The sequence below is a fragment of the Apium graveolens genome, chromosome 10 (assembly GCF_009905375.1).
Source record: "Apium graveolens cultivar Ventura chromosome 10, ASM990537v1, whole genome shotgun sequence".
Classification (NCBI taxonomy): Eukaryota; Viridiplantae; Streptophyta; class Magnoliopsida; order Apiales; family Apiaceae; genus Apium; species Apium graveolens.
Window position 1 is genome coordinate 186,044,142 of NC_133656.1, and position 24,334 is coordinate 186,068,475.

At 35.1% G+C, this 24,334-nt stretch overlaps 2 protein-coding genes across 2 annotated transcripts; one reads left to right on the forward strand and one right to left on the reverse strand.

The window, feature by feature from the left end:
- The first annotated feature begins 2,605 nt into the window (after positions 1 to 2,605).
- Positions 2,606 to 3,025, forward strand: LOC141691441 (protein FAR1-RELATED SEQUENCE 5-like). Its single transcript, XM_074496180.1, has one exon. The coding sequence runs from the start codon at positions 2,606 to 2,608 to the stop codon at positions 3,023 to 3,025; it is 420 nt and encodes a 139-aa protein (XP_074352281.1).
- Positions 3,026 to 22,643: 19,618 nt separating this feature from the next.
- Positions 22,644 to 23,789, reverse strand: LOC141691442 (F-box/kelch-repeat protein At3g23880-like). Its single transcript, XM_074496181.1, has one exon. The coding sequence runs from the start codon at positions 23,787 to 23,789 to the stop codon at positions 22,644 to 22,646; it is 1,146 nt and encodes a 381-aa protein (XP_074352282.1).
- Between the last annotated feature and the right edge of the window lie 545 nt (positions 23,790 to 24,334).

A 24,334-nucleotide genomic window follows, 5' to 3' on the forward strand; every position in this document is an offset into this window, starting at 1 on the left:
TACTTTTATAAAGTCATATATTTAAAGTTTTCTACATTACTTTTATAAATTAATAAAATCTCTTTTATATTTTGTAAATCAGCTTGTATATTGTTCAGATTATTTATTAGTTATATGTTTATACTACTCTAGCATGAGATGGTGATAATCAGTATTAGTTGTGGTAGCTGTATAAAATATTATAATTTTGTTAAAATCAGTATTAGTATTAGTTGTGCTGTATAAAATATTATAATTTTGTTAGCTTACTTTTTAGTGGGTTTTAGAGTTTGGCGTTTATAAATTATATTTGTGTTGATATTATAGATTGGTTTGGAGGTTGATTTGGAGCTAAGTAGTGATTTAATAATTTAGACTCATTCCAGGTACAAGTATCTTTCATTCTCTCTTCATTTAAAATATATTTTCTTCCCCTGTACTTATTGTCCCATCATATTTATCTTATCAAATTTTATTTTGTTAAGTGTATATGTACACTTGTTAATTTTTGCTCAGCCATCTTTGATCCATGTTGTTGCTTAACCACTTTTGATCTATGTTGCCTATCAGTATACTTGATTTGTCACATGCAACTTTTATTTTCAATATTATTGGAAACACTTTGTAACCATTTGTTATGGGCTCTTAAACTTATCTGTGTGGGTAAATCACAGACGAGGCACATGGAGTTTTTGCAGTCTTTGGTGCTCTCGGCACTAACTCGTATCAGTGCTGTGAGTATACGAGCATGTCTCTGGGGTATGAGGCATGATTAAGATCATGATCATTTTGTTTGTTTGGGAAATGTTTTATACATTTCATTTTATCCTTCTTGTGGATAACCGGAGAAGGAACTGTTTGCACTGTGTTTTGCTTAGTGTTTACTAGCGAGCAGAGGTTTTATAAGATGCCCTTATTAGTACCCACCTTACTTGTTCTCAGCCATTTCTTTGATTTTGTTTGGATTAGTTGGTTCCTTGCTTCTAAATAATTACTGTCATATTACTCATCTTCTTGGCTAATTATTAAAATCAAATATATTCTTTTACTTTACCTTTTAATGATATATTCGTACTGGGCATTTGGCTCACTCGTATTTATTTCTTTCTATAGGTAGTCGGGGGTAAAGCGGGGGTATGATGAGTGTTGCCCAGATTTTAGCTTGTTATCTAGTTGAAAATAAAGTCAAGGACATGTTTTATTCCATATTATTTTGGATCTTGTTAGAGAACTTTATTTTGAAGATTTTGAACTTTTATTAGTTTAATAAATTATGTTTAGCTTGTTTTGCTTTCATTAATAAATAAGACTTAGCTTGTGTAGCATCTACTTGTTTAAGTGGGGTGTTACATTGGTGGTGATAATGTTGGTGGTCATAATGTTGATGATAATGTTGGTAGTGATAATTTTGACGGTGAAAATGTTGATGATGTAAAAGATGAGAAAAATGTTGAGAAAAAAAATCATGGATTTAAGAATAGTAACGATGTTGTGCCTTATATCGGCAAGATTTTCGATACATTGGATGATGTGGAAGCGTTTTATAGGAATTATGGTCGAAAAGAGGGATTCGAGATAATAATTAAGAATACTCATAGGAGAACAAACACAAATGAACCATCATACCGTTTGTTTATTTATCAAAAAGATGGAAGGGTGAGAGCGATGTCGTTCGAATTTGGTAAAGGAAAACGAGTTAGAGAGGTAATTCCATGAACGAATTGTGGTGCTCGAATGTGTGTCATTCACAAAGTGAATATGGACAAATGGAAAATTAGTTCGGTGGATTTAGAACACAATCATAGATTGGTGTCGCCGGAAAAAGTTCAATTTTTTCAATGATCACTCAACATGGATCCTATGACGCGATCATTGATTGAGTTGTTTAACAAATCAGGAATTGAGACGAGCAAAGTAATGAAGTTTCTTAGCGAGACAAGGGGGGTGTTGAAAATCTTGGTTTTTTAATTAAGACGTACGTAATGTCGTACGTGATATTCAGCGCCGAGTGTTTGATTCGGGTGATGGGGAGTATGGGTTACTTTTGCTACGAGAACTACAAGAAAATAGTTTTGGTAATTTCTTTTATCGGGTGGATGTAGATGATGAGAATCGTGTACGGGGTTTGGTGTGGGTTAATCCTCGGTTCATGAATACGTACAAGAATTTTGGTTATGTGGTTGCGTTCGATTCAACTTACCGTACAAATAGGTATTGTATGCCTTTCATACCGATTACGGGCGTAAACCACCATTATGAAAATATACTATTTGGATTTGAACTCGTAAGGGATGAGAGTGAGGCATCGTATAAGTGGGTTTTGAGGACATGGTTGGAAGCCGTCGACAATAAACCGCCTCGAATAATTATTATTGTTCAAGATATTGCATTGAGAAATGCCATTGCCGAGGTCATGCCTATGCCACAAACAAAGCATATATATTGTACATGGCATATAAGTAGTAAGTTTCCCGAGAAGTTGTCTTATTTGTACACAAATTATCCGGACTTCAAGACAGAGTTTAATGCATGTATGTAGAAGTCGTTGACACCTACAAAATTTGAATGTAGATGGTAGCAATTAGTCAAGAAGTACGATCTTGAGGATCAAGCTTGGTTAAATGACATGTATGTTATTAGAACTCAATGGATTGGTGCTTACATGAAGCAACATTTTTCTGCCGTCATGACTACAACTTCGAGAAATGAGTCTACAAATTCTTGTTTTGATGAATATGTGCAATTATCTACCGGTTTGAAGGAATTCATTGAGAACTCCCAAAAAGCTTTGGAGACACAATATCTGAAGGAGGTTAAAGCCGATTATGACATGGAACAATTGGAAAGGAGATTAGTTTTGCATTCGTCATTGGAAATGCATGCATCTGAAATCTACACGAAAGAAATGTTTAAACATTTTCAAAAGGAGCTTATGAAAAGTACATGTTACATCATGAACAGTGTCAAAAAAAGTGGAATTTTTATGTCGAAACTGTATTTGGTTGAGAAGGCTACCGTGTCGAAGAATTGTAGAAGAAAATACTGAGTGACGGTTTTCATGTACGAAAAAATTGAATGCTCGTGTAAGAAGTTTGAACATTCCGGGATGATTTACAAACACATAATCTGTTATCTTGACAAAAGACAAAAAATCAAGATACCGAAAAGTCTCATCATGGGTAGGTGGAAAATGAACGGCAATAAATTACGGGGCCTCTTCCATATGCTCCTCCCGCTATTGGTAATGATGGTGCATCACAACCATTAAGTTATGGTGCATTGTGCAAATCTTTTCAAGATTTAGCTGCTTCCGGTAGTTGTTCCATTTCACGGTATAAATACTTAATGGGTGTGATTGATAGAGAGAAGAGATACTTGGAAGATGTTTTTTGCGGATGAACAGCGTAGAGAAAGAACCAATGAGGCGGAAACTCAAGAGGACTACCAACATGATCCAATATTCGATTCTCCAAGGTCGGAAACTAAAGGAAGAAGAAAAGAGAGAAGATTTAAAAGTGGAATTGAGACGCCAACTTCAAAGATCAAGCCTCGAAAGTGCAATAATTGTGGGGAGATCGGAGCAAAAAAACACCATCAAATTTAAACGTAACATCAATCCAGTAAACACAATCATAATCAATAACAAAGAAAACACTGAAACAAATCCAAAATATATACAATCCAACATGAAATGTATATTATAAAGAATAAACTATAGTCCCCTATTCCTCTGCTGGATCCCATAGTCACTTATCCGTCTAGCGAGCCCTTTTGAAAGCTCCCAAGCTATGCGATACCGGAATGTCCAAACATCCAATACATGCTCCCAAACAGCATCTCTCAACGATATACCATTAAGTATAACATCCATGTACTTGCACACGTACACGCCACAATCATGGGTATTGGCCTGCCTCGGTCGTTCCTGTACGAAATGAACCTTCATCTTATGTCCATCAAATCTGGAAGGATCCAAGTAATGCAACATAGCTGGCACTATGCACTCCTACAAATATTTCATATAATTAGTAACCAACAATGACAAGTGTATGTAAATTGACTAGCAAAGTAATTACGAAGAACATAGAATACCATGGCATATATATATATCAAGAGTAAATACTCTTAAGATTATCCCACCATTCAGCTAGAGGATCAACTAAAAGGAGGTTCTGTTGATTAATGTCCAGAATGAACAAAAACCAGTGAGCATCATTGCAGCAAGGGTAAAAAGCAAATTCACAATCCAATAATTGTGGCCCAAAGCGCTGGACTGCATATGAATCATATAAACTATGCAGACCGGCCAACTGCACATCTGAGAGTTCAGCTTCAGGATGGGCCTGCAATATTGAAATAATTATAAAAGATCCCATTGAAACAATTATAAAAGATCCCATGAACTAACATTGAAACAATTATCAATTATCATTTCTTACTTTTTAAAGTTATGAATTATCATTAACTTACTAACTTACTTTATCATTAAAGAGTTAACTTACTTTCTAGTTATCAATTATCATTAACTTACTAACACATCAACTAAAAAGTACTTTTTGTTTTACCTTCAAGTTCTTGCAATAATCTTTTAACAGCAGTTGCACGAAATAGCTGAAGTTAAAGAAGAACTTCTTAGTCGTGGGCTCCAGACCCGAGATGGACTCCCTAACCTTCAACAAATTTATATGGGCATCCACGACATTGGTGTCTACATCACATTCTGGCTTTAAGGTCTGGACAAAATCCCAAGTAAGCTCAGCAGTGCCTCTGTAATCTCTCTAAATAAAATCATTCTTGTTACCCCACCAGTGCTTGTATAGCCAAAAAAACTTTCTTATTTTTCAATGACCTCGTCATATCAGCATGCCGCCCAGGACCACCATGCCTCAGTTTATCCTTCAACTTGTCTTCATCAGTGTCCATCTGCAAATATATTTCAAAAGCCTCAAATCAAACACATATTCATGATAAAAAAACATTAAGCATATAGAAATGCATCAAAATATGTAATGCAAGAATCAAACATAAAAAATGGAATGATTCAACATACGTACATCAAGAATCATCCTCAAACTATCAGGAATAACACCACTACTACTACTAAATTTCATCATGCCACCTGCAAGTGGAGTTAACTCAGTAGCAGGAGTAACGGGATAACTCGTGTCAGGCAAATCAATAAAAGTGGAAGTATGCTCGGTAGTAGGCGTAACAGGGGTAGCAGTAGGAACAACCTACAAATGCATTGAGTGTCAAACATTACATACATTTCTAAAACTAAAGAGTAGACTACTCGAATATGTATAAGACACACAATAGTAAAAAAAAGTAAAGTTCTAAAACTAAAGAGTAGTGCCTCAGACTGAACAGTAGGGAGAGCGGATAGAGGGGTCGACTGTGAAGCAGGGGGAGCAGTAGCAGCAACCTACAAATGCATTGAGCATCAAATATTATATACATCTCTAAAAATAAAGAGTTAGACTACTCGAATAACATACTCAAATATGAATAAGACACACAATAGTAAGAAAAAGGAAAGTTCTAAAACTAAAGAGTAGTACCTCAGACTGAACAGCAGGGGGATCAGATAGGGGGGTCGACTGTGAAGCAGGGGGAGCAGTAGCAGCAACCTATAAATGCATTGAGTATGAAACATTATATATATATATCTAAAACTAAAGAGTTAGACTACTCGAATAACATACTTGAATATGAATAAGACACACAATAGTAAGAAAAAGGAAAGTTCTAAAACTAAAGAGTAGTACCTCAGACTAAACAATATCAGGCTAAACAGCAGGGGGAGCTGTAATATCCCGTAATTTTTAAAATTAGATTAATAATAGAATAATAGAAAAAAGTAATAAAATTGGATAAAGACTAGGATTTAAAATTTGAATTAGACTAATGGGCCTAAAATTTGGATCAGATTCTAATACAGATAACTTGTAAGTTAAGATATAGTATTTTGTTTCGTTATAAATACACCATATTCATCTTCCTCATTTTAATTACCAAAATTCGTAGGGCTCTTCTCAGCATAAATCAATAATCTTGTAAAATTCGTAAAAAATTATTCGTAAGTCAGAATTCAGTGATCCTAGACTTTTCGGAAAGGCCTTTTCGTTCTCTTCAACTTTGGTGTTTTCCAAGAAAATATCATTTAGAGGGTCAAAAAGAGTACATTCAGATCTGGTCAGAATTTGAGGTAAGTTTTCGATCGATCTTTCTAGTATTTTCAACTATAACGGCCCGAACTCCCGGACTATTACTTCTAAATCAAAACTAAAACAAAATCAAATTAATACACCGAAATTCTATTATAAAGGTGACTATTATAAAAGCGCAGCTAACGGAAGTCCAAAAGTCAATCCACGTCAAACCTATGGTTCTCGAACTCCAATGCTATCCAACTCAAATCTTAGAGAACCTGAAATTGTAAGTAATGAGCTATACAGCCCAGCAAGAAACCAATTGATCCAACTAGTTGACCAAGTAACTTATACACATATAACAAATAACGATAATTTATACGATACGATATAGATACAAACATTGGTTTCTTGGTTCTCTAAGATTCGAGTTGGATAGCATTGGAGTTCGAGAATCATAGGGCGTAGATTGACTTTTGGACTTCCGTTAGCTGCGCTTTTGTAATAGTCACCTTTATAATAGAATTTCAGTGTATTAATTGGATTTTGTTTTAGTTTTAATTTAGAATTAATAGTCCGGGAGTTCAGGCTGTTACAGTTGGTAGCAAGAGCAGACTGTCTTTCAGAGTGTATTATGTGTGGGACTAGTACATTCCCTAGGTATCGATCATGTGGACCATAGTTTAAGTTTCACCTATAAGAGATTAGAGATCCTAGATATATAGAATTGTTGTGAATTTGGGGACCAAAATTTTTTTAAGGAGGGTAGTATGTAATATCCCATAATTTTTAAAATTAGATTAATAATAGAATAATAGAAAAAAGTATTAAAATTGAATAAGGACTAGGATTTAAAATTTGAGTTAGACTAATGAGCCTAAAATTTGGATCAGATTCTAATATAAATAACTTGTAGGTTAAGATATAGGATTTTGTTTCGTTATAAATACACCCTATTCGTCTTACTCATTTTAATTATCAAAATTCGTAGGGCTCTTCTCAGCATAAATCAACAATCTTGTAAAATTCGTAGAAAACTATTTGTGATTCATAATTCAGTGATCCTGGACTTTTCCAAAAGGTCTTTTCGTTCTCTTCAACTTTCGTGTTTTGTGTTTTGCAAGAAAATGTGGTTTAGAGGGTCAAAAAGAGTACATTCAGATCTGGTCAGAATTTGAGGTAAGTTTTCGATCGATTTGGCTAGTGTTTTCAAAATTGTGTATTATGCGTGTATATTTGATTATAAAAACTTGGGCTAAGTGATGATATATTTGATAGTATTATGTGATATATAATATGTATCGATGTATATATGTGATGTCTAGACGATAATTTGAGATTTTTGATTTGTGCCATAGTTTGTGAAAATATCGAATAAGAACTTAGGACCCTAGTCACCGGATTGTAGTTACAGTTTTATGAAAATTTAGGACCGTTATCACTGGGTTATTGTGGTTGTGGCATGAATTATGGGTTTTGAATTATTGTTGTTTATGTGGTATGTGTATTGTGTGTATCGAATAAGAATATGTATCGAAAGTGTTTGTTTCATATATCGTATCGTATAGAATATCGTTATGTGTTTATGTATATAAGTTACTTGGCCTACTAGTTGGATCGATTGGTTTCTTGCTGGGTTGTATAGCTCATTACTTATAATTTCAGGTTCTCTAAGATTCGAGTTGGATAGCATTGGAGTTCGAGAACCATAGGTTTGGCGTAGATTGACTTTTGGACTTACATTAGCTGCGCTTTCATAATAGTCAACTTTATAATAGAATTTCGGTGTATTAATTGGATTTTGTTTTAGTTTTGATTTAGAATTAATAGTTCGGGAGTTTGGGCCGTTACAGTTGCTTGTAACACCCCAGTCCCACATCGAGGAGATTTGAGACTTCTGTTCAGTTTATAAAGCAAAGTACTACTACTATGTGCACCAACAATTCATGATCTTTTGGGGGCCTGTTGTGGGCTTGTCGTTACCCAAGTTGGATGCACTCGGGACAGTATGCTTCAGCTTATTTTCGGACTCGTGATCGGGACTTGACCCTGTTTTTGAAAAAGGCTCGGGATATGACCCAGGTTGTCACAGGAGCGGATATGGGGGTCGACTGTGAAGCAGGGGGAGCAGTAGCAGCAACCTACAAATGCATTGAGTATCAAACATTATATACATCTCTAAAACTAAAGAGTTAGACTACTCGAATAACATACTCGAATATGAATAAGTACCTCAATCTGAACAGGATGAGAGACATGTACAGGGATAGCCGCAGCGTCAGGGACTACAGTCTCATCCTGCATTAGATGTCAATACTCGATCAAACTACATATAATTCGGTGTAGTAGACTACTCGAATAAGTACCTGACGAGGACGTTTACTGACTGCCTATGTAGGTGAATCATGAGAATCGGAAGTAAACTCCTGCAATAACACGATAAGATAACGATCATACACACATTCACATTCATTATAGTAGACTGAATTTTTGAATGACATAAATGAAACACACCTCACATGTACGTTTCTCAGGTGAAGGAGGAGCACTTGGATCAATATACATACCCTGTGCACGTGAGGTCTATCAAAACTGGGTCTACTGAATGCAGGACCCCTCCACTCAGTATTGACTCGATCATAACGAATCAAAGACTCAGGAATGCACTCATAGAACCAGTCTGGGGGATCATGGATGTGAATAGCATGTAATGTCCTCATCCCATAGTCAAGCTGTACAAATCATTAATAACTATTAATCATCTACCTAAATACCCTATAAAATTGCAACAATGAAACAAATGAATACAAGATTCAAAAATTAAACTAAACTCTAAAACATACTGCATCAACCATGTCCTACTGAAAATACCAGTCACACGGCACTATCTTGCGGGGATCCCCACCCATAAAATGAGCAATCCTCAGCTTACTATGGGTCCTATACCAGTACATATACTGGTCAATGCTCACATGCTGCCCATCTCCAACGGGCTCTATCTGGCCATCAAGAAAAGTATACCACTCATCCCGGTACTATCTCAGAGTAGTCATATGCTGATCCCTCTGCCAATGAGATAACATGTCCCTCTGCAGAGCAGACATGTTAATAGGATCATCTGGAATATGCTGCAGCATACCGAACTGTCTCAAGACTCTGTCCGGCATGACATACTTGACAATCTCGAAGCAAATAAGTGGAATACGTTTGAGACTCATAAACGAAGCATCCATCAGATCGACATCATACTGCTCCTCGAAATAGTCCACCGCATCAATGAATAACAGATAGGGCTCCCATGTCAGCCAACTCATCTCAAATCGGTCAAAATCCCCTCGGTACTGACCTATGAGCAAAATAATAAGGAAACATATGAAACTGGATATGTGTAAATTTTAAGAATGCAAATGTTTGGTCGAAGGAGAGTTAAAATAGTAAACATGCAAAAAAAATACATGTATGGTGGTGAGGGTTCTCCCTCCGATCAGGGTTCGGCTCAGCCCGTGCCAAAGCCCTCGGCCAAACAAGCTCCACCCCGGGTGCAATCTTAGGAGCACCAGGTAACAACCTCTCGTGTTCCCACAACATCAATAACATCGTACATCCATTAAGTGATGTTGCACTCTTATGAGCAACCTTGGTCAAATCTCTAAACGAATAGCTCAATACAGTAGCTCCCCATGCATATGATTTAATCCGAGGTAAATCCTGGATGAGATGTAAGTACCTGCGACACATGAAATACAGAGTAAGTTAGAATACAGGGAATAATATGGGCATGATATGCAAAACAATGCGGCATTAATGTCAAATTGGAAATAAATGAGAATACAGGGCTTGATATGCAAAATCAAGTAAAAAGGACAAGTGAAGGACTAAGATGCTATAAACTACAATTTAAAAACTAAAATGCAATAAATATAATTAAATACCTCGGATGCACGATATATCTACTCGATGAAGGAAATAATATGACATCAATGATGTAGAAAAGATAAGCTCTGTGGAAACCACAAGATCCTGTTCTAGCCCCCCCTCTAGTAGCTCCCCATATCGTTCCCTTAATTTGTAAAGCTTAACCCTGTCCTTGTACATATCTCTACTCCCCCACATCATCTAATCTTGCATTCTGCCATGCCCTCATCCAATATACCTTCGGAGCGTCAAGCTCCCTATGAGTAACTGGGCGGCCCTTAACAGGGAGGCCCATAATCATGTATACATCCTCGAGGGTGATGGTCAACTCACCAAATGGAAAGTGAAAGGTGTTAGTCTCTGGCCTCCACCTGCAATTGCATTCATATACAAGCATCACAAACATTTCCAATGACGATTCAAATAAATGAGAAAACTGATTACAAATTAGTACCTTTCCACTAAGGTCGTTAATTAAACCCTAATTAATTCGAATTAAACCCTAATTAATTCGAATTAAACCCTAATTTTGAATTATTATTTTAATGATTTAATTCGAATTAAATCATCACATAATCTACCCCTAATTTAAACCCTAATTATATTATAATCAACGCAATCACCACAATTTCGATCAAATTTCACAGAAATTTGAATTTTCGAACAAAATCAAACAAGAAACGAACAAAATCACAATGTAATTCGAATTAAACCCTAATTTCGAATTATTGTTTTAATTAATTAATTCGAGTTAAATCATCACATAATCTACCCCTAATTTAAACCCTAATCATATTATAATCAACGCAATCATCACAATTTCGATCAAATTTCACAGAAATTCGAATTTTCGAACAAAATCAAACAAGAAAGGAGCAAAATCATAATGTAATTCGAATTAAACCCTAATTTCGAATTATTGTTTTAATTAATTAATTCGAATTAAATCATCACATAATCTACCCCTAACTTAAACCCTAATCATATTATAATCAACGTAATCATCACAATTTCGATCAAATTTCACAGAAATTCAAATTTTTGAACAAAATCAAATAAGAAATGAACAAAATTACAATGTAATCAATGTGTGTATGCTATGTAGTTCGCATTTTTATATTGCGGAAGATGTAATCGTGTGTGTATGTGTAACTGTGTGTATGTCTCGATATAAGTGTGTATAAATGTGGGCATAACGGATCTTACCCGGTTGATTAATCGCCTGAAGTGGACTGAAATCGCCTTCAATTGCCAGAGAATCGATTCTAGGGTTTACAATTTTGATTTGGGGAAGAATAGAAGTGTTTCTAATCTAAACGGGTTAAACCGGGGTCCCGTCTGCCGCATTGAGCCATTGCGGCAGTGGGTAGTTTTGTAATTTTGAAAATTTTAAGTAATAATTTGTTAAAATAAAGAATTTATTAATAGAAATATATAAATACAAAATAAAAACATAACAACCAAACAATTAATAAATTAGGAATTTAAACATCAATTAAAATTATTTCTACGTTTATTATTTATTATTTGAGAATTATTTCAAAATAAAACTAATATTCAAATTTATAACATTATTAATTCCAGCAAGGAAGCATTGCGGTGCCTACAATGAAGCATTGTGGAGTCTGTAATGAGTCATGGTTGTAAAACTCCAGCAATGGAACAATGCGGTATATACCCCGCATTATTTCATTGTGGCAGGTGGTTATTAGAACCACTTGTGGCTATGGAAGGGCACCCATTAAAAAATAATACACACACACATACATATATATATATATATTAGAACTATTGAAATTATAAATATATATACATGTATACACAAATAACTAGGATTATAGCGGGAGAATACATTAATTTTAGAGGAATTGATCGTTTCTCCTTATCTAAAAATTTTGCCAATAGGTGTCTCTGAGGTCTCTTTTTTACATATTAGATATATCTTCAAATTTTTTGTTGTCAACTAGATTTTATAGAAAACAGGTACATCATGTTGATCTTGTATACCCAAAAATGCACGACCTCACCATAATGATAAAGCAACATTCGAAGAATTAAATTCTTTGGTACCTCACCAAACATCGAGTTGTGACAGCCAATGTTATGTCCAGAATGCGTGTTGTCCATTAAATCCTTCTCAGTAGATATATTTTAAAGATTTTAAATCAGTAGCAAGTTGGTTACGCAACAGTCCTCTAGTCGATCACAGTTTCTTTGAAAAGTTGTAGGCCTTTTGAAGAAAATTTGTTGCTTGATTGTCATTCCAATAACACAAAACACGTAAAATTGTATTGGCTTCTATATGTTTCCACTGACCAGATGTCGGAGGAAATGGAAGGCTAGAACTAGCAGATGGACCATACTCATTGAATAGTGAAGATTTGAACTGCTCGATGAGGTTCTGAGTATCCATATGGAAAAGGGGAAGTACACGTTTCATAATGATTGCGAATTTATTTATTAATTCATGAGCTAATCCACCACCGTTGGAAGAGAAAAAATCCGTAAGAAAATCAAAGTCTTCCTCTATCAATATAGAGTCTTCCACCAAAAAAGCACGAGAAGGGCCTCCAGCAAGCAAAATTAACAAAAAAACCATCAAAAGAAGCTTTCATTACATCAGAAATTAAACGTGTCCGGACTCTGTCATGAACTGTGGATGATATAATCTGCAAGTATTGTTCTAGATCTTGAAGAAATGTTTCAATCCTAGAAGAAAAAACTTCCCCGAGATACAGACATTCCCAAAATACGGGACTTAAATTATGAAAAACGAGCTTGTATGCAGTTGCCACACATAATTGCTGGTCCCTTTCTAAACAAGCCGCTTTTGAACGCTCAAACGCTTTTCCCATATCGTCCAAATGAGAATATTCAGCATTTCTTATATGACTAATCATCCTATCTTGTAGAACTTCAATGTTTTTCCGTATGAGGTACAAGGTATTAATGCGAACATAAAGTTGTAAAACTCCAGAGTTGTCATCATTTAAAACCCCAACTCCAGATCTCCTCCTCTGAACCAACTTATTTTTCCTGAATACACCTTGGAATGTAGTTAGATTTGTAAGGCATTCCTCTCTTCTTTAACTGTATCAAATTCTTACGAATGCAGGCCATCTGGCAGTTACAGAATTAGTTACCTTGAGAATTTTAGCAATAAGTTCCAATTCCTACCATGGTTTGTCTCTTAACTGTTCTTGTTTCAACCTTAAGTTTAACCTAGACTCCCGAAAATAAATCATTTTCTCTCTAACAAGATCAATAACAATTTGCACTGATATGATCTTCTGTAAGTCTTCAAGAATCACAATATCTCCAATTTATGTCAAGTTAGAATGCTTTCTTAAAGTCAAAGCATCTCCTACAAATGGATTATCAACATTTAATCTTCCAAGACCATTTGTGATTCCAGGTTTTCTAGATTGATAACTTCCACTGTAAATCTTCTTTAATATTTCATAAGAATCTCTTCTAGGTGATGGTTACTTACTTCCCCATAATAGCTTCTTCTTTTTTTCAAAAGTAAATTCTGCCTTATCAGAGACTATGTCTTCAGAATCAGAATTTGATAAATCAGCTTGTATTTGATTTGAGAAATCAACAACATGAGTAGAATCAGAGGTTGTGATTGGTTGAATAATAGCTTCTTCTTTATTAACTTGAGCAATGTCAGAGGTTAATTTCAGTTTTTCAGCCCAGTCAGCTCCATAAATATTCCTTCTTTGGTGAGCTTGACTAACTTCTTCTTCTTCAAAAATTTCATCAATATCAAAAGATTGAGAAATTGTATAGATTGGATCTATTAGTATTTGTAATTTAGTCGCTTTAGATACTGAATTCTTCTTTGCAACAACTTTGGATTTTAGCTTTGAAAGTTTTGACTTCTCTCATATCTTCTCTTTCCCTTTATGCTTCCTGTTAGCAGTTAAGATAGCTTGAGATCTGAGAGATCTTTCATTGTTAGATCCCGAATTATCGTAGAAAGGGGGGTTGAATACGATAATCACTAAATCAAAAATTCGTTCGAATCTTTAGGGGATAAAATATTTAGTGCTCGGTTAGTGGTTTCGTGTTCTTAAGAGGAATAGTGTTTGGAACGATAAAAACAAGGAACACAAGATATTCGGGGAAATATATATTCGTATATAAATCCTCGAGGGGGTTGCTACACTCCGGTAAATAAATTAACCGGCTACAATCTAAGAACAATAAAGTTCCTAGATACTACAAAGATTTATAAATGAAATCCTGTACAATAATCTAGCTTTTGTTTGTACTAGGATTTAATTACCGGGTAACGATTATAATGCCCCTAAGAATATACAAGAGTTAAATTGGGCATTATAACGTTACTCCGGTGAGAAGTTAAACGGATATCAATGTGATAAGCTTCTCTGTTTTCTCTTTGTTTCTTATTTTCATCACCTCTCGTGAGAGAGAAGATGAACAGAACTTCTTAACAATATCTGTGTTGATTGTTATATATTCTGCTTCTCTGTGTAGACTTTCAAATTCAATGGACAGATGGCATATTTTAGTCCACACATTCCATTTAAATCTGCTGCATTTGAAATCAATGAACAACACTTCTATGGCGACTGAGCTCTGTGGCGACAGCTTCCCTGTGCCTTCTCTGTGGCGACATCTCTGTGGCGACAGCTTCCCTGTGCCTTCTCTGTGGCGACAGCTCTGTGGCGACAGAGTTTCCCTTCTGCTTTCTCTGTGGCGACAGCTCTGTGGCGACAGAGTTTCCCTTGTGCCTTCTTTGTGGTGACAGCTTTGTGGCGACAGAGTCACTTAGACTGTGGCAACTAGGGCTTCTATGGCGACCAGGCTCTATGGTGACCAATGTGTTGCCTTAGAGAAATTCTCTATGGCGACCAGTTTTGTGGCGACCATAGATTGTCCTTGTATATAGCTCTATGGAGACCATGTAGAAGACTGATATGACTTAGAATATTCTTGCTCTTGTCAAATCATTTTTCAATATATCAACACCTTCTTCTGTAATTAAATTAAAATCCCTTCTTGTATACTGATGTTTGGTGCACTGGTCTGGTTCACAAACAACTAGAATTGAGAGAACCTAATTCAATTTAACTTGTGTTTCTGAGTTGATACAGATTGGTTGAATATCCATTTTTTCCACAAACAAATGTACTTTCACTAGAATCCTTTCTGGTACTTTAGACAACGTCTTCATTGCTACTACAATCTTGAATGCTTCATTCACTGTTCTTCACTGACGCTTTGAACATATAAATGAACTCCTGTCAATGAGTATGATTTCAAGACTGCAACTGTCTTCTTTAACCTCAGTCTATACCCTGTCTTCAATTTTTCATATGCCTATGCTTCATACACTGTCTATCTTCAATCAATGCCAATACACTGAAATCTTTCGGTGGCACTTATATACTGAATCTTCAATCTTTATGAAACCCTGAAAGTCTTTAACCTTTATTCTTCACTGAGGCATGATCATATTAATGAACTTCTTTGAGTGACCTGTAAACAGACTTCAGGCCTTCTTCTAATCTTCTGATTCTTTGTATTTGCCTTGTCTTCATTCTTCCTGATTTCTTGTGTAGACGTAGTATTATAAACCTGTCATGTTCTAGTGTTGTTATCGTGTTGAGTTATCACGTAATTGTACATACAGCTACGCAGTCTCACCAACATTCATCCTCTGCCCGACTTACCTCCTTTGTAACTACACCTTTGGTTGGTCTGTTAGAAGGATCATCTTCATAAAGATTTTGAGAGATAACAGCAATATTAGTATTTACTGTCTTAATGGATTTCTTGAAGTTTTCCTCCATTTGCCTTAGCTGTTCTAGATTAACTCCAGGATTTTCTCTTTCAAAGATTATTCTACTTACCTCAGAGTCAAATGCTTAAATCTTTGGATCCTTTTAGAATAGAGTTATCTTTTTGCCTTTTACTTTTAGATTTTGAAGAAATTGACTTGCTTCTACACCAGCTTCTATCTCCAGAATACCTTGGTCTTCATCAGCAGTTGTGACTTGTAAAGTTTGTTGAGTTGTTATAGTCATAACCAATTCTTTAACTCTTCTTTCACTTTTCTTACTTTCTTCGCCTTGTCTAGATTGAAATCTAGTGATTGCTTTTGATGAACCACTAATTCCAACTATCTTTTCATCTCTTCTCCTTTCACTATCCTTTTATCCCTCCTTATTACCTCCATCAGGATTTTCATCATCAGTATTTGTCAATGTCAGCTGCTTGCATTTATATTGAATAATTTTATCCCCCTTTTTGGCATCATCGCCAAGTAATAGAGAAAGAATCATCTTCATTAAATTTTGTACCTCTGTAAGTTGATCAGACATTTGAACTTGTTTAGCTTCCAATCTAGCTTGACTGGCTTCAATTGTAGTTTGTCTGGCAACAATTGGTACAATTTGTTTCTGAATTTCCTGATGAGTAGTCAGCCTTGAAGCAATCAATGATTCTTTGATCTGATTGATTTGAGAAGTAGTTGCTTCTTGATCTGTATGTAAGGATCTGACAACTAGAGTAGATGTTTTTAGATGAGTTAGCATATCAGGATTTTGAATTCTATTTTAAGCTATTTCCAGATGTTCAATAGCATTTGTTCTGGAAATAGGATATGTGTCATCTTTCCATTTAGCATTCCAGAGATCATCAAAATATTACTGTTTGTTCTTGGCATCTAATTCTTCATTTTCTGTTACCTTACATGTGTAGGCATATCTTCAGGGAATAAAAGATCATCTTCAGGATCTATAAGAACATTAGAAATATTAGATTTTCATCATCATTAGATTCTCCCTTTGCAACTGGATTTTGTACTATTCGCTGAACTTTCTCACCATCTTCAACATTTAAGATAGAATCAGAAATTAGTGCAATATGTGATCCAGCAATTTCAGAAACTTCAATACCAGCAGCAGTAAACTCCATATCTTCAAGAATTGTAGATAAATGAATTGGAGTTTCTAAATTTACTTCCAGAACCTCAGTTCTTGTAGATTGCTGTGGTGACCCTGAAATGGATAAAACTTTACGAATGGACTGTTTGCTACTACATCTTTAGCAACAACAAGGATTACTTTAGTTTGTGGAATAGTAGAGTGAATGGACTATTTTTCAACAAAAATAGGGATTGTTTCATGTGGTGGAATAGTAGTTTGAATAGACTGCAAGAAAATATCAGTACTTAGAGCTGCATAGAGATTAGCAGTACTTGGTACATTAGAGTTTATCAAGGTGTCAGCAGACTGTTGATCAGCAGCTGTTTCATGTATACTCTGTGCACCTGCAAAATATAACAAGTATCATTTAATCTCTATATTCTTTTAAAGTAGTCTCACTACTCCTCACACCACACAGCTCATGACTTTTAATAGTCAGAGTTTCCGCACAAGGATTACTAAATCTTATCTCTCATCTACCTCTCCTTTTGCCAGGAAGGATCATGCCTCTCTTTAATTCTATTTTTCTCTAAATCTTTTCACACAAATCACAGAAAATCTCAGATAAATTGTCATACAGAAATAAGAAGTGGCTAAAGAAGGGTGGTATGTGGTTATACAACGTAATCCTTAAATAAGGTCTAAAAATAATTATACCAACAGGATTTAAAACATGCATAATAAATGTTGAAAATACTAAATCAGTATTTAGAATAAATGCTGATAAAGTAATAATAGTATTTATACCTTGTGAATCTGAAGTCACAATTAAACAGACAGTTGTTGTTCACCAATTGGAAACCTCCATTTGAATTGGAGAGGATTTGATCAGTTTACTGTCATGTACTATGATCTCAAACCTTATTCTTCTTGCAAAGAACCGAAACTTGAATGTGTTATTAAAATTGGAAACAATACATTGAAACAATCAATGGAATCTTATTAAGTAATTATAAAAAATGAATTAATTTAAAAAAGTAATTCAAATTTAAAATAATTATAAAACATTCAAAATAACAAAAAGAAATATTTTTAATAACTCTTTGAATTCATTATTTTCTTCAGACGACATTTTGAATTTTGGGTAACGTAAGAGAATCTTGGTCAGCATCCCACCAAAATATTAAAATTACTAATTTGAAATAATTAATCCAAAGTAAAATTTTCACTAAAATAAAAAAATGAATTGCTCTAAATTTTTTAAAAAACATGTGAAATTATAAAATAAAAACTATTTATAAAATGTATGTATGTGTGAGAATATCATTAACTTTTTATTTAAGATAAAAAAATATATAAAATTAGAAAATAAAAACTTTTTATACTATATATGTATGTGTGAGAGAGTCAATAATTTTTGATGTAATAACAAATAACAGACCTATAAACATAATCTTAAAATTTTAATTAGAGAATGAAGTCTAACCAAAAAATAATAATTTTAATTTATCTTTTGTCACAAAATAAAACTTCATTAACGCTCCAAATCTTTCAAAATTACGTGTTTCGGGTAGGCACCCCACTCCAGCTACTTTCAGCTACAGAACTACTATATCCGGCAAAATCTCAAAGATATTTTACAATCTTTTAAATTCCCAAGAGGAGACACATTCTTCAATAACCCTCCCAAAGTATGATAGCATAACAGACTTTCCAGTTGCCACTAACTGCTTGGGCAACTACTAAGCTATCTGTTTCGGCTATCACATTGCTCAAATTTTGGTTCTTTATCCAGCTTAATGCCTTTCTCACCCCTATTCCTTCTGCCAGTTCTGGGTTTACGCTCCCTTGAATGCACTTGGAATATGCCTGCATCACTGTACCAGTATGATCCCTTGCAACCATCGAAAAACTGAAGCAATGTCAGGTTTCAAAATAGCAGCATCAGTGTTGATCTTTATCATATTAAACTCTGGGACGCTCCAATGCTATGCACCGTCTTCTGTGACATATGATCAACAGACTGATTGAAGTTTTTATCTTGAGCACATAACCACTGATTAAGCGTAGCTTTTGCTAATACTACTACTTCTGCAACATTTATGCCTCGCTGGTTCCAAACGATTTCATTCCTGCATTTCCACAATGCCCAACATAGCATAACAATTAACTGAAGATCTGATCCCGTATACTGGTTATAGACATACCTCAACCAGTCCGAGAAGAGAGTAATGGCATAATTATATAACACCTTGCCCATGCTAAAGTAGCATTCCTTTGCAAACGAACATATACTTAAACAATGAAGTGTAGTCTCCAGTGCTTCATTACAAACTGGACAAAGTTCATTTACCAACACTCTTTTAGTCCGTAAGTTATCCTTGGTAGGTAAGCAACCTATTGCAGCGCTCCACAAGAAATGTTTCACCCTCGCAGGTATTTTGAGATTCCATAAGCTTCTCCAAAAACCTGAATTATCACTGGAGAAAGAAGTATGCATGGTTTGAAGCAGAGAATATGCTGATTTCACTGAGTATTGGCCAGATATTTCTTGTCTCCAGCACCTTGAATCTGCAGTATGATTTTGTAGAGGGACAGTAAAAATAAGATTAACATCTCTCTAATCAAAGATGCCATTTATTAAGTCTATATCCCACAGTGATTGGTCTATAGTCAACACTGATGAAACCACCTGTCCTTCAAATGCTTCACTCCTTGTATGAACATATGGATCAGTCTCACAAGGGAGCCACAGATCTTCCAAAATCTTGATACTGCTTCCATTCCCAACTCTACAAGCTAGACCTTATTTTATCAGGTTCTGAGATTCCATGACACTATGCCAGATGTAACTAGGGATGCTTCCCATGTTAGCACTCAGAAAAGTACTTTTTGGATAGTATCTCACTTTATATAATCTCCTCACTAGACTCTCCGCGTAAAGAGTTAATCTCCACCCTTGTTTTCTAGTAATGCAATATTGAAATCATACAGTTGCCTGAAACCAAGACCTCCATCACCCTTCTTGCGACAAAGCTTCTCCCAGGATAGCCAATGTATGCCTCTATTCTTACTTTTCGTGGACTTCCACCAAAACTTACACATTACCTGTTCCAACTCCTTACATAATTCTTTTGGCAGTAAGAAAACACTCACGGCGTAGTTGGGGATAGTCTGAGCCATTGATTTGAGAAATATCTCCTTACCCCATTTTAATATTAACAACTTCTCCCATCCCTAGACACGAGTGCTCGATCTGTCTTTTAAGTAACTCAGAACTGCGCTTCTTGATGTTTGGCAGGCCTAGGTCCTGAGTGTCCTCATCTGCTTCATTAAAATTCATGATAGAGTACACTTCTTGCTTACTCTGAGTCTCGGTGTTTCTGCTGTAAAATATAGATGACTTGGTCGCATTTATTTTTGGCCTGATGCACACTCAAAAATGTTCAGAATCTCCATAATTTAAGTAGATGTATCCCTGTTAGCTCTACAGTAAATATAAGTATCATCTGCAAAGAACATGTGCGAAATCAACGGTGCACCCCTAGCCACTTGACTACCCTTTATTAAATAAATGCATCACATTCGAAAAATTAAATTCTTTGGTACCTCACAGCTAATGTCATGTCCAGATTCAGAATTCGTTTCTTCGTTAAAGCCCTTCTTAACAGATGTCAATGTCATGGTCTAAGATCGGCTTATCAAATCTTAGAACTATTAAAAAATCTTAGAACTATTAAAAAAATAAACTATTCAATCATTTAAGTATGAACTAATTACAGCTAGCCTGGTCACAAAGCTAACAATAAATTGAAACTTTAAACTTAGCTAAACTTACATAAATTTTAGCTAAACTTATACTACTGGTTGCATATGAAGACTTAAGAGGCTTACTTTATTTATAAAAAATTTTAGGCACATTGATAATTACATGGCTGAGTTTGGCCATTGTTTATAGAAACATAATATTTGATCCTCAAATAATGTTTTTATTTTCTAGAAAAGAGATTATTCAAGCTTCAGAGAATGCATTTAAATTGATTATATACCGTTGAATATTCCCCGCAGTCATCTAAACAATCTGACGGAAGAAGAGTATCTCCACAGTAACTAATAAATTTTCAAGCGATTTCACAAGATTTGAATAAATCAAATTTCGATGCTGAAAAACAGGCAACAAACACGATATTAGAAAAATAGCTTAATCTCCTTGCTCATATATGAGCTGATCAATAGCATAATAAAATAACACAAATCCAACATGACAGCTAAACCTTTTAATAAAGATATATTGCCTTGATTGGCGTTCATGATGCAAGTACCAACTAATCATGCAATCTGCCAACACATCTGCCATCGTACAAACTACAATTTGAGTTCCATAAAAGAAAGTACCAATAAGAAATAACCTTTTACTGCTCAGCACATTCCCAAAATAAAATTACTCACCTCAGTTCAGTACCCAAAAGAACAAAACAGATGAAAATAAACCAGTTTAGCAAAATCACCAATGGGAACCCAAGCAAATGATACCTAACAAAGAAGCATACTTGTAGTATTGATCTCTTCCAATCTTAGCATCCAAGAAGGAAAAGAATTAGAACAGACACCCTAATTGCTCGAAATTGTTGAACTTGCAGCTGTAGATAAGCTGCAATTTGTGTTTAAATAATTGAAAGGGGTTTTGTTCTTCTTTCAGTTCTTCTTGTTCTTCTTTTTAGCACACAGCTACAAGTAATAATTACAAAAAAATTGGGCCATTGATATGCTTCCGAGTTCTGCCTGCCAGGTTTTCATAATGTGAAACAATATCGTCTGCTTATCTCCTTTGGTCTAAGAAATGAGGTCGGTTGGATTTTCATAATGCAGGCCCTCATGTTCGTAAATACATATCATACATAGCATGCATTCTTCACAACTTTGACATATCCTAACGGATGGGAAGGGGTAGTGCTATATAGGATGGCTAAGAGTGTTCAATCCCATAAAAAAGGATGGCTGATGAAAATTTGAGAACAGCATGTACAACTAGAAGATATAGAACCTAAAACCACTACAAACTACCTAAAACCTAAAGTCTAGATTATCAAATTAGTACTCCTAGTTCTAGCTAAAATTAAGCAAAGGCTCAAGATGACTACTACAATAATAAAACCAGACAAAGGGACAAAATGAAACAAGGCTCAAGTCAATGTAGGTAAATTGGGTTTTTTCCTTTCAAACACAATTTAAGCACAACCAGAATCACTCCCCACAGTCCATTCACCCTCCAACAACTCCACTTATATACGTCAAACAACGAAAAAACAAAACTATAAATTCCAAAAAGACTCTTGACTTACTCAAACCAACAATCTCCGGAATATATTTACAACTTCAAATATCACATGCATAAAGATAATCCAATAAAAATTAACATAACTTTAACGAATTCAAAAACATCATAGTCGATATAAGGATTTGAAGCAAATCATATGGTACATTAAAAACATCAGGTAGTCAACCAAGGAAAGCTCAGAATACTTGGTAAATGATTACCCTTCAATCAAATAGTTTAGAATTTGGTATCAGGCCAATCTATGCAATAGTAGCACATTGTCCCCGAATAACTTCCTTTTCATCGTTATCATCTCTCTCTCTCCCTCTGTCTCCCCTCTTTCTCTCCTTCCTTCTCTCTCTCTCACAAGCAGGGAAGTCAAGCTTTATTAAGAAACAAAACTCCAATCGTGTCTTCTTTTTCCTTGAAGTCCGTCATTCCCTCCAGGGATACTAGACTCTCCGAGTAAGCGCAGCAACAGACAATATGGCATGATTTTGGTTCCTTCCCCATACTCTTGATTGCATGGGTTTGGAGATTAACACTGCATAGTTCCCGTTTGAAACTCATAAATAAAGTATCACCATTTTTAAAACATTGAAACAAATGTTCTCCATACCGGTATATAGTTAGTTCTTTACCAATAACCGGTCCAATAGACATCTTTCTCCAAACATCACATCTCTCGTTGAAAACATATACATCAACCGGTTCAGTTAGTAACACTTTCCGATTATAAACCATGACAGCAATAGAATCCTCAAAATTCATTATAACAGCATCTTGTTTTTGATCAATTGAACCAATTTCAGGCAACAGCCGAAAGATCTCGTTTTGAACATCAAACCAGATCACAGTGAGACGTGAATTTTTACCATTAGGTTGTACATTCAACCAATAAGGGGAACCACGGAAAACAACTTGCAGTGCAAGAGGAGGCACATAACCACGGAAAAGGAAGTTGGAGGGGGTGATCTTCTTCCAACAACGTTGTTTGCATGAATAGATATCCCCTACTAATGGTTGGTCTTCAATGGTAATAACGTACATAACTTTAAAATCATTAGCAACTGAGTCGAAACCAAATCCAAAACAGTCTTCAATCAAGCCATCATGCTCTCTTTCCTCAAATCTACTAGGGAGAAGTGGGATATTGGCCAAACACTGCTTCGTAGCAGGATTCCATATTACAAATTCTATTCCTTCAAACTCGTGATGCCAATTATAAAAACACACTAAACCATTTACGGAGCCAATCATGGCTGTGGACCCTTGAAATAGAGACTCGTCTCTAGTCTCTTCATACTTTTTCCTTTCACTAGTCATAACAAGGAGAGAATCTTTGTTGGGATTAAGATCAAGATGAGACTTGATGAAATCAGGGTTATTTGAGATGAGCAAATTCCAGGATTTACAAACTGATTTAAATCTCGAAACTGATTTTACAGGAAGTCGGGGCAATATCTCGGACTCGATGATTTCTGATGGAAGGAAAGAAAGATTGCAATATCTTTTGACAGCCATGTTGAAACAATACAATCGTACTTGTGTTTAATAACGACGAAACACGAATGTATGAATGAATGAACATATATAGGTTGTTTAGTAATTAGACGTAAATTCTCAACTCCGAACACATGCCCGGGAAGTACTTTCGTAGAACATTCTTAAAATCACTTCTTTGAGAAATAACTAAACGCGTGGCCTTTTAATTAATTAAATTAATGAAATTTTCTTATTACAGTTTATCGTCGCAACCTGTCTATCCCACAAGTCTACATATCCTAAATATCATTTTTTGGGTAAAATAGTCTTAAATGTCATTTAAAAAAAATATGACTCTAAATATCACTTGAAAATGGGGTCTTTTGTTCCGTTTTTTTATAAACCCAAAATGTAGCCTCTCATTTTACTTTTATTATTATTCATAATTTTTAACATGAAAAAACGTGTATTCGTGTTATGTTTTTCAATTTTTTTTTTATGGTAAAACGGGGTATGGAGTTTTGTTTTTTAGGAAAACTAATGTTCAAGTTCTGTTTTGCATTTTTTTTTACTAAAAAATATTA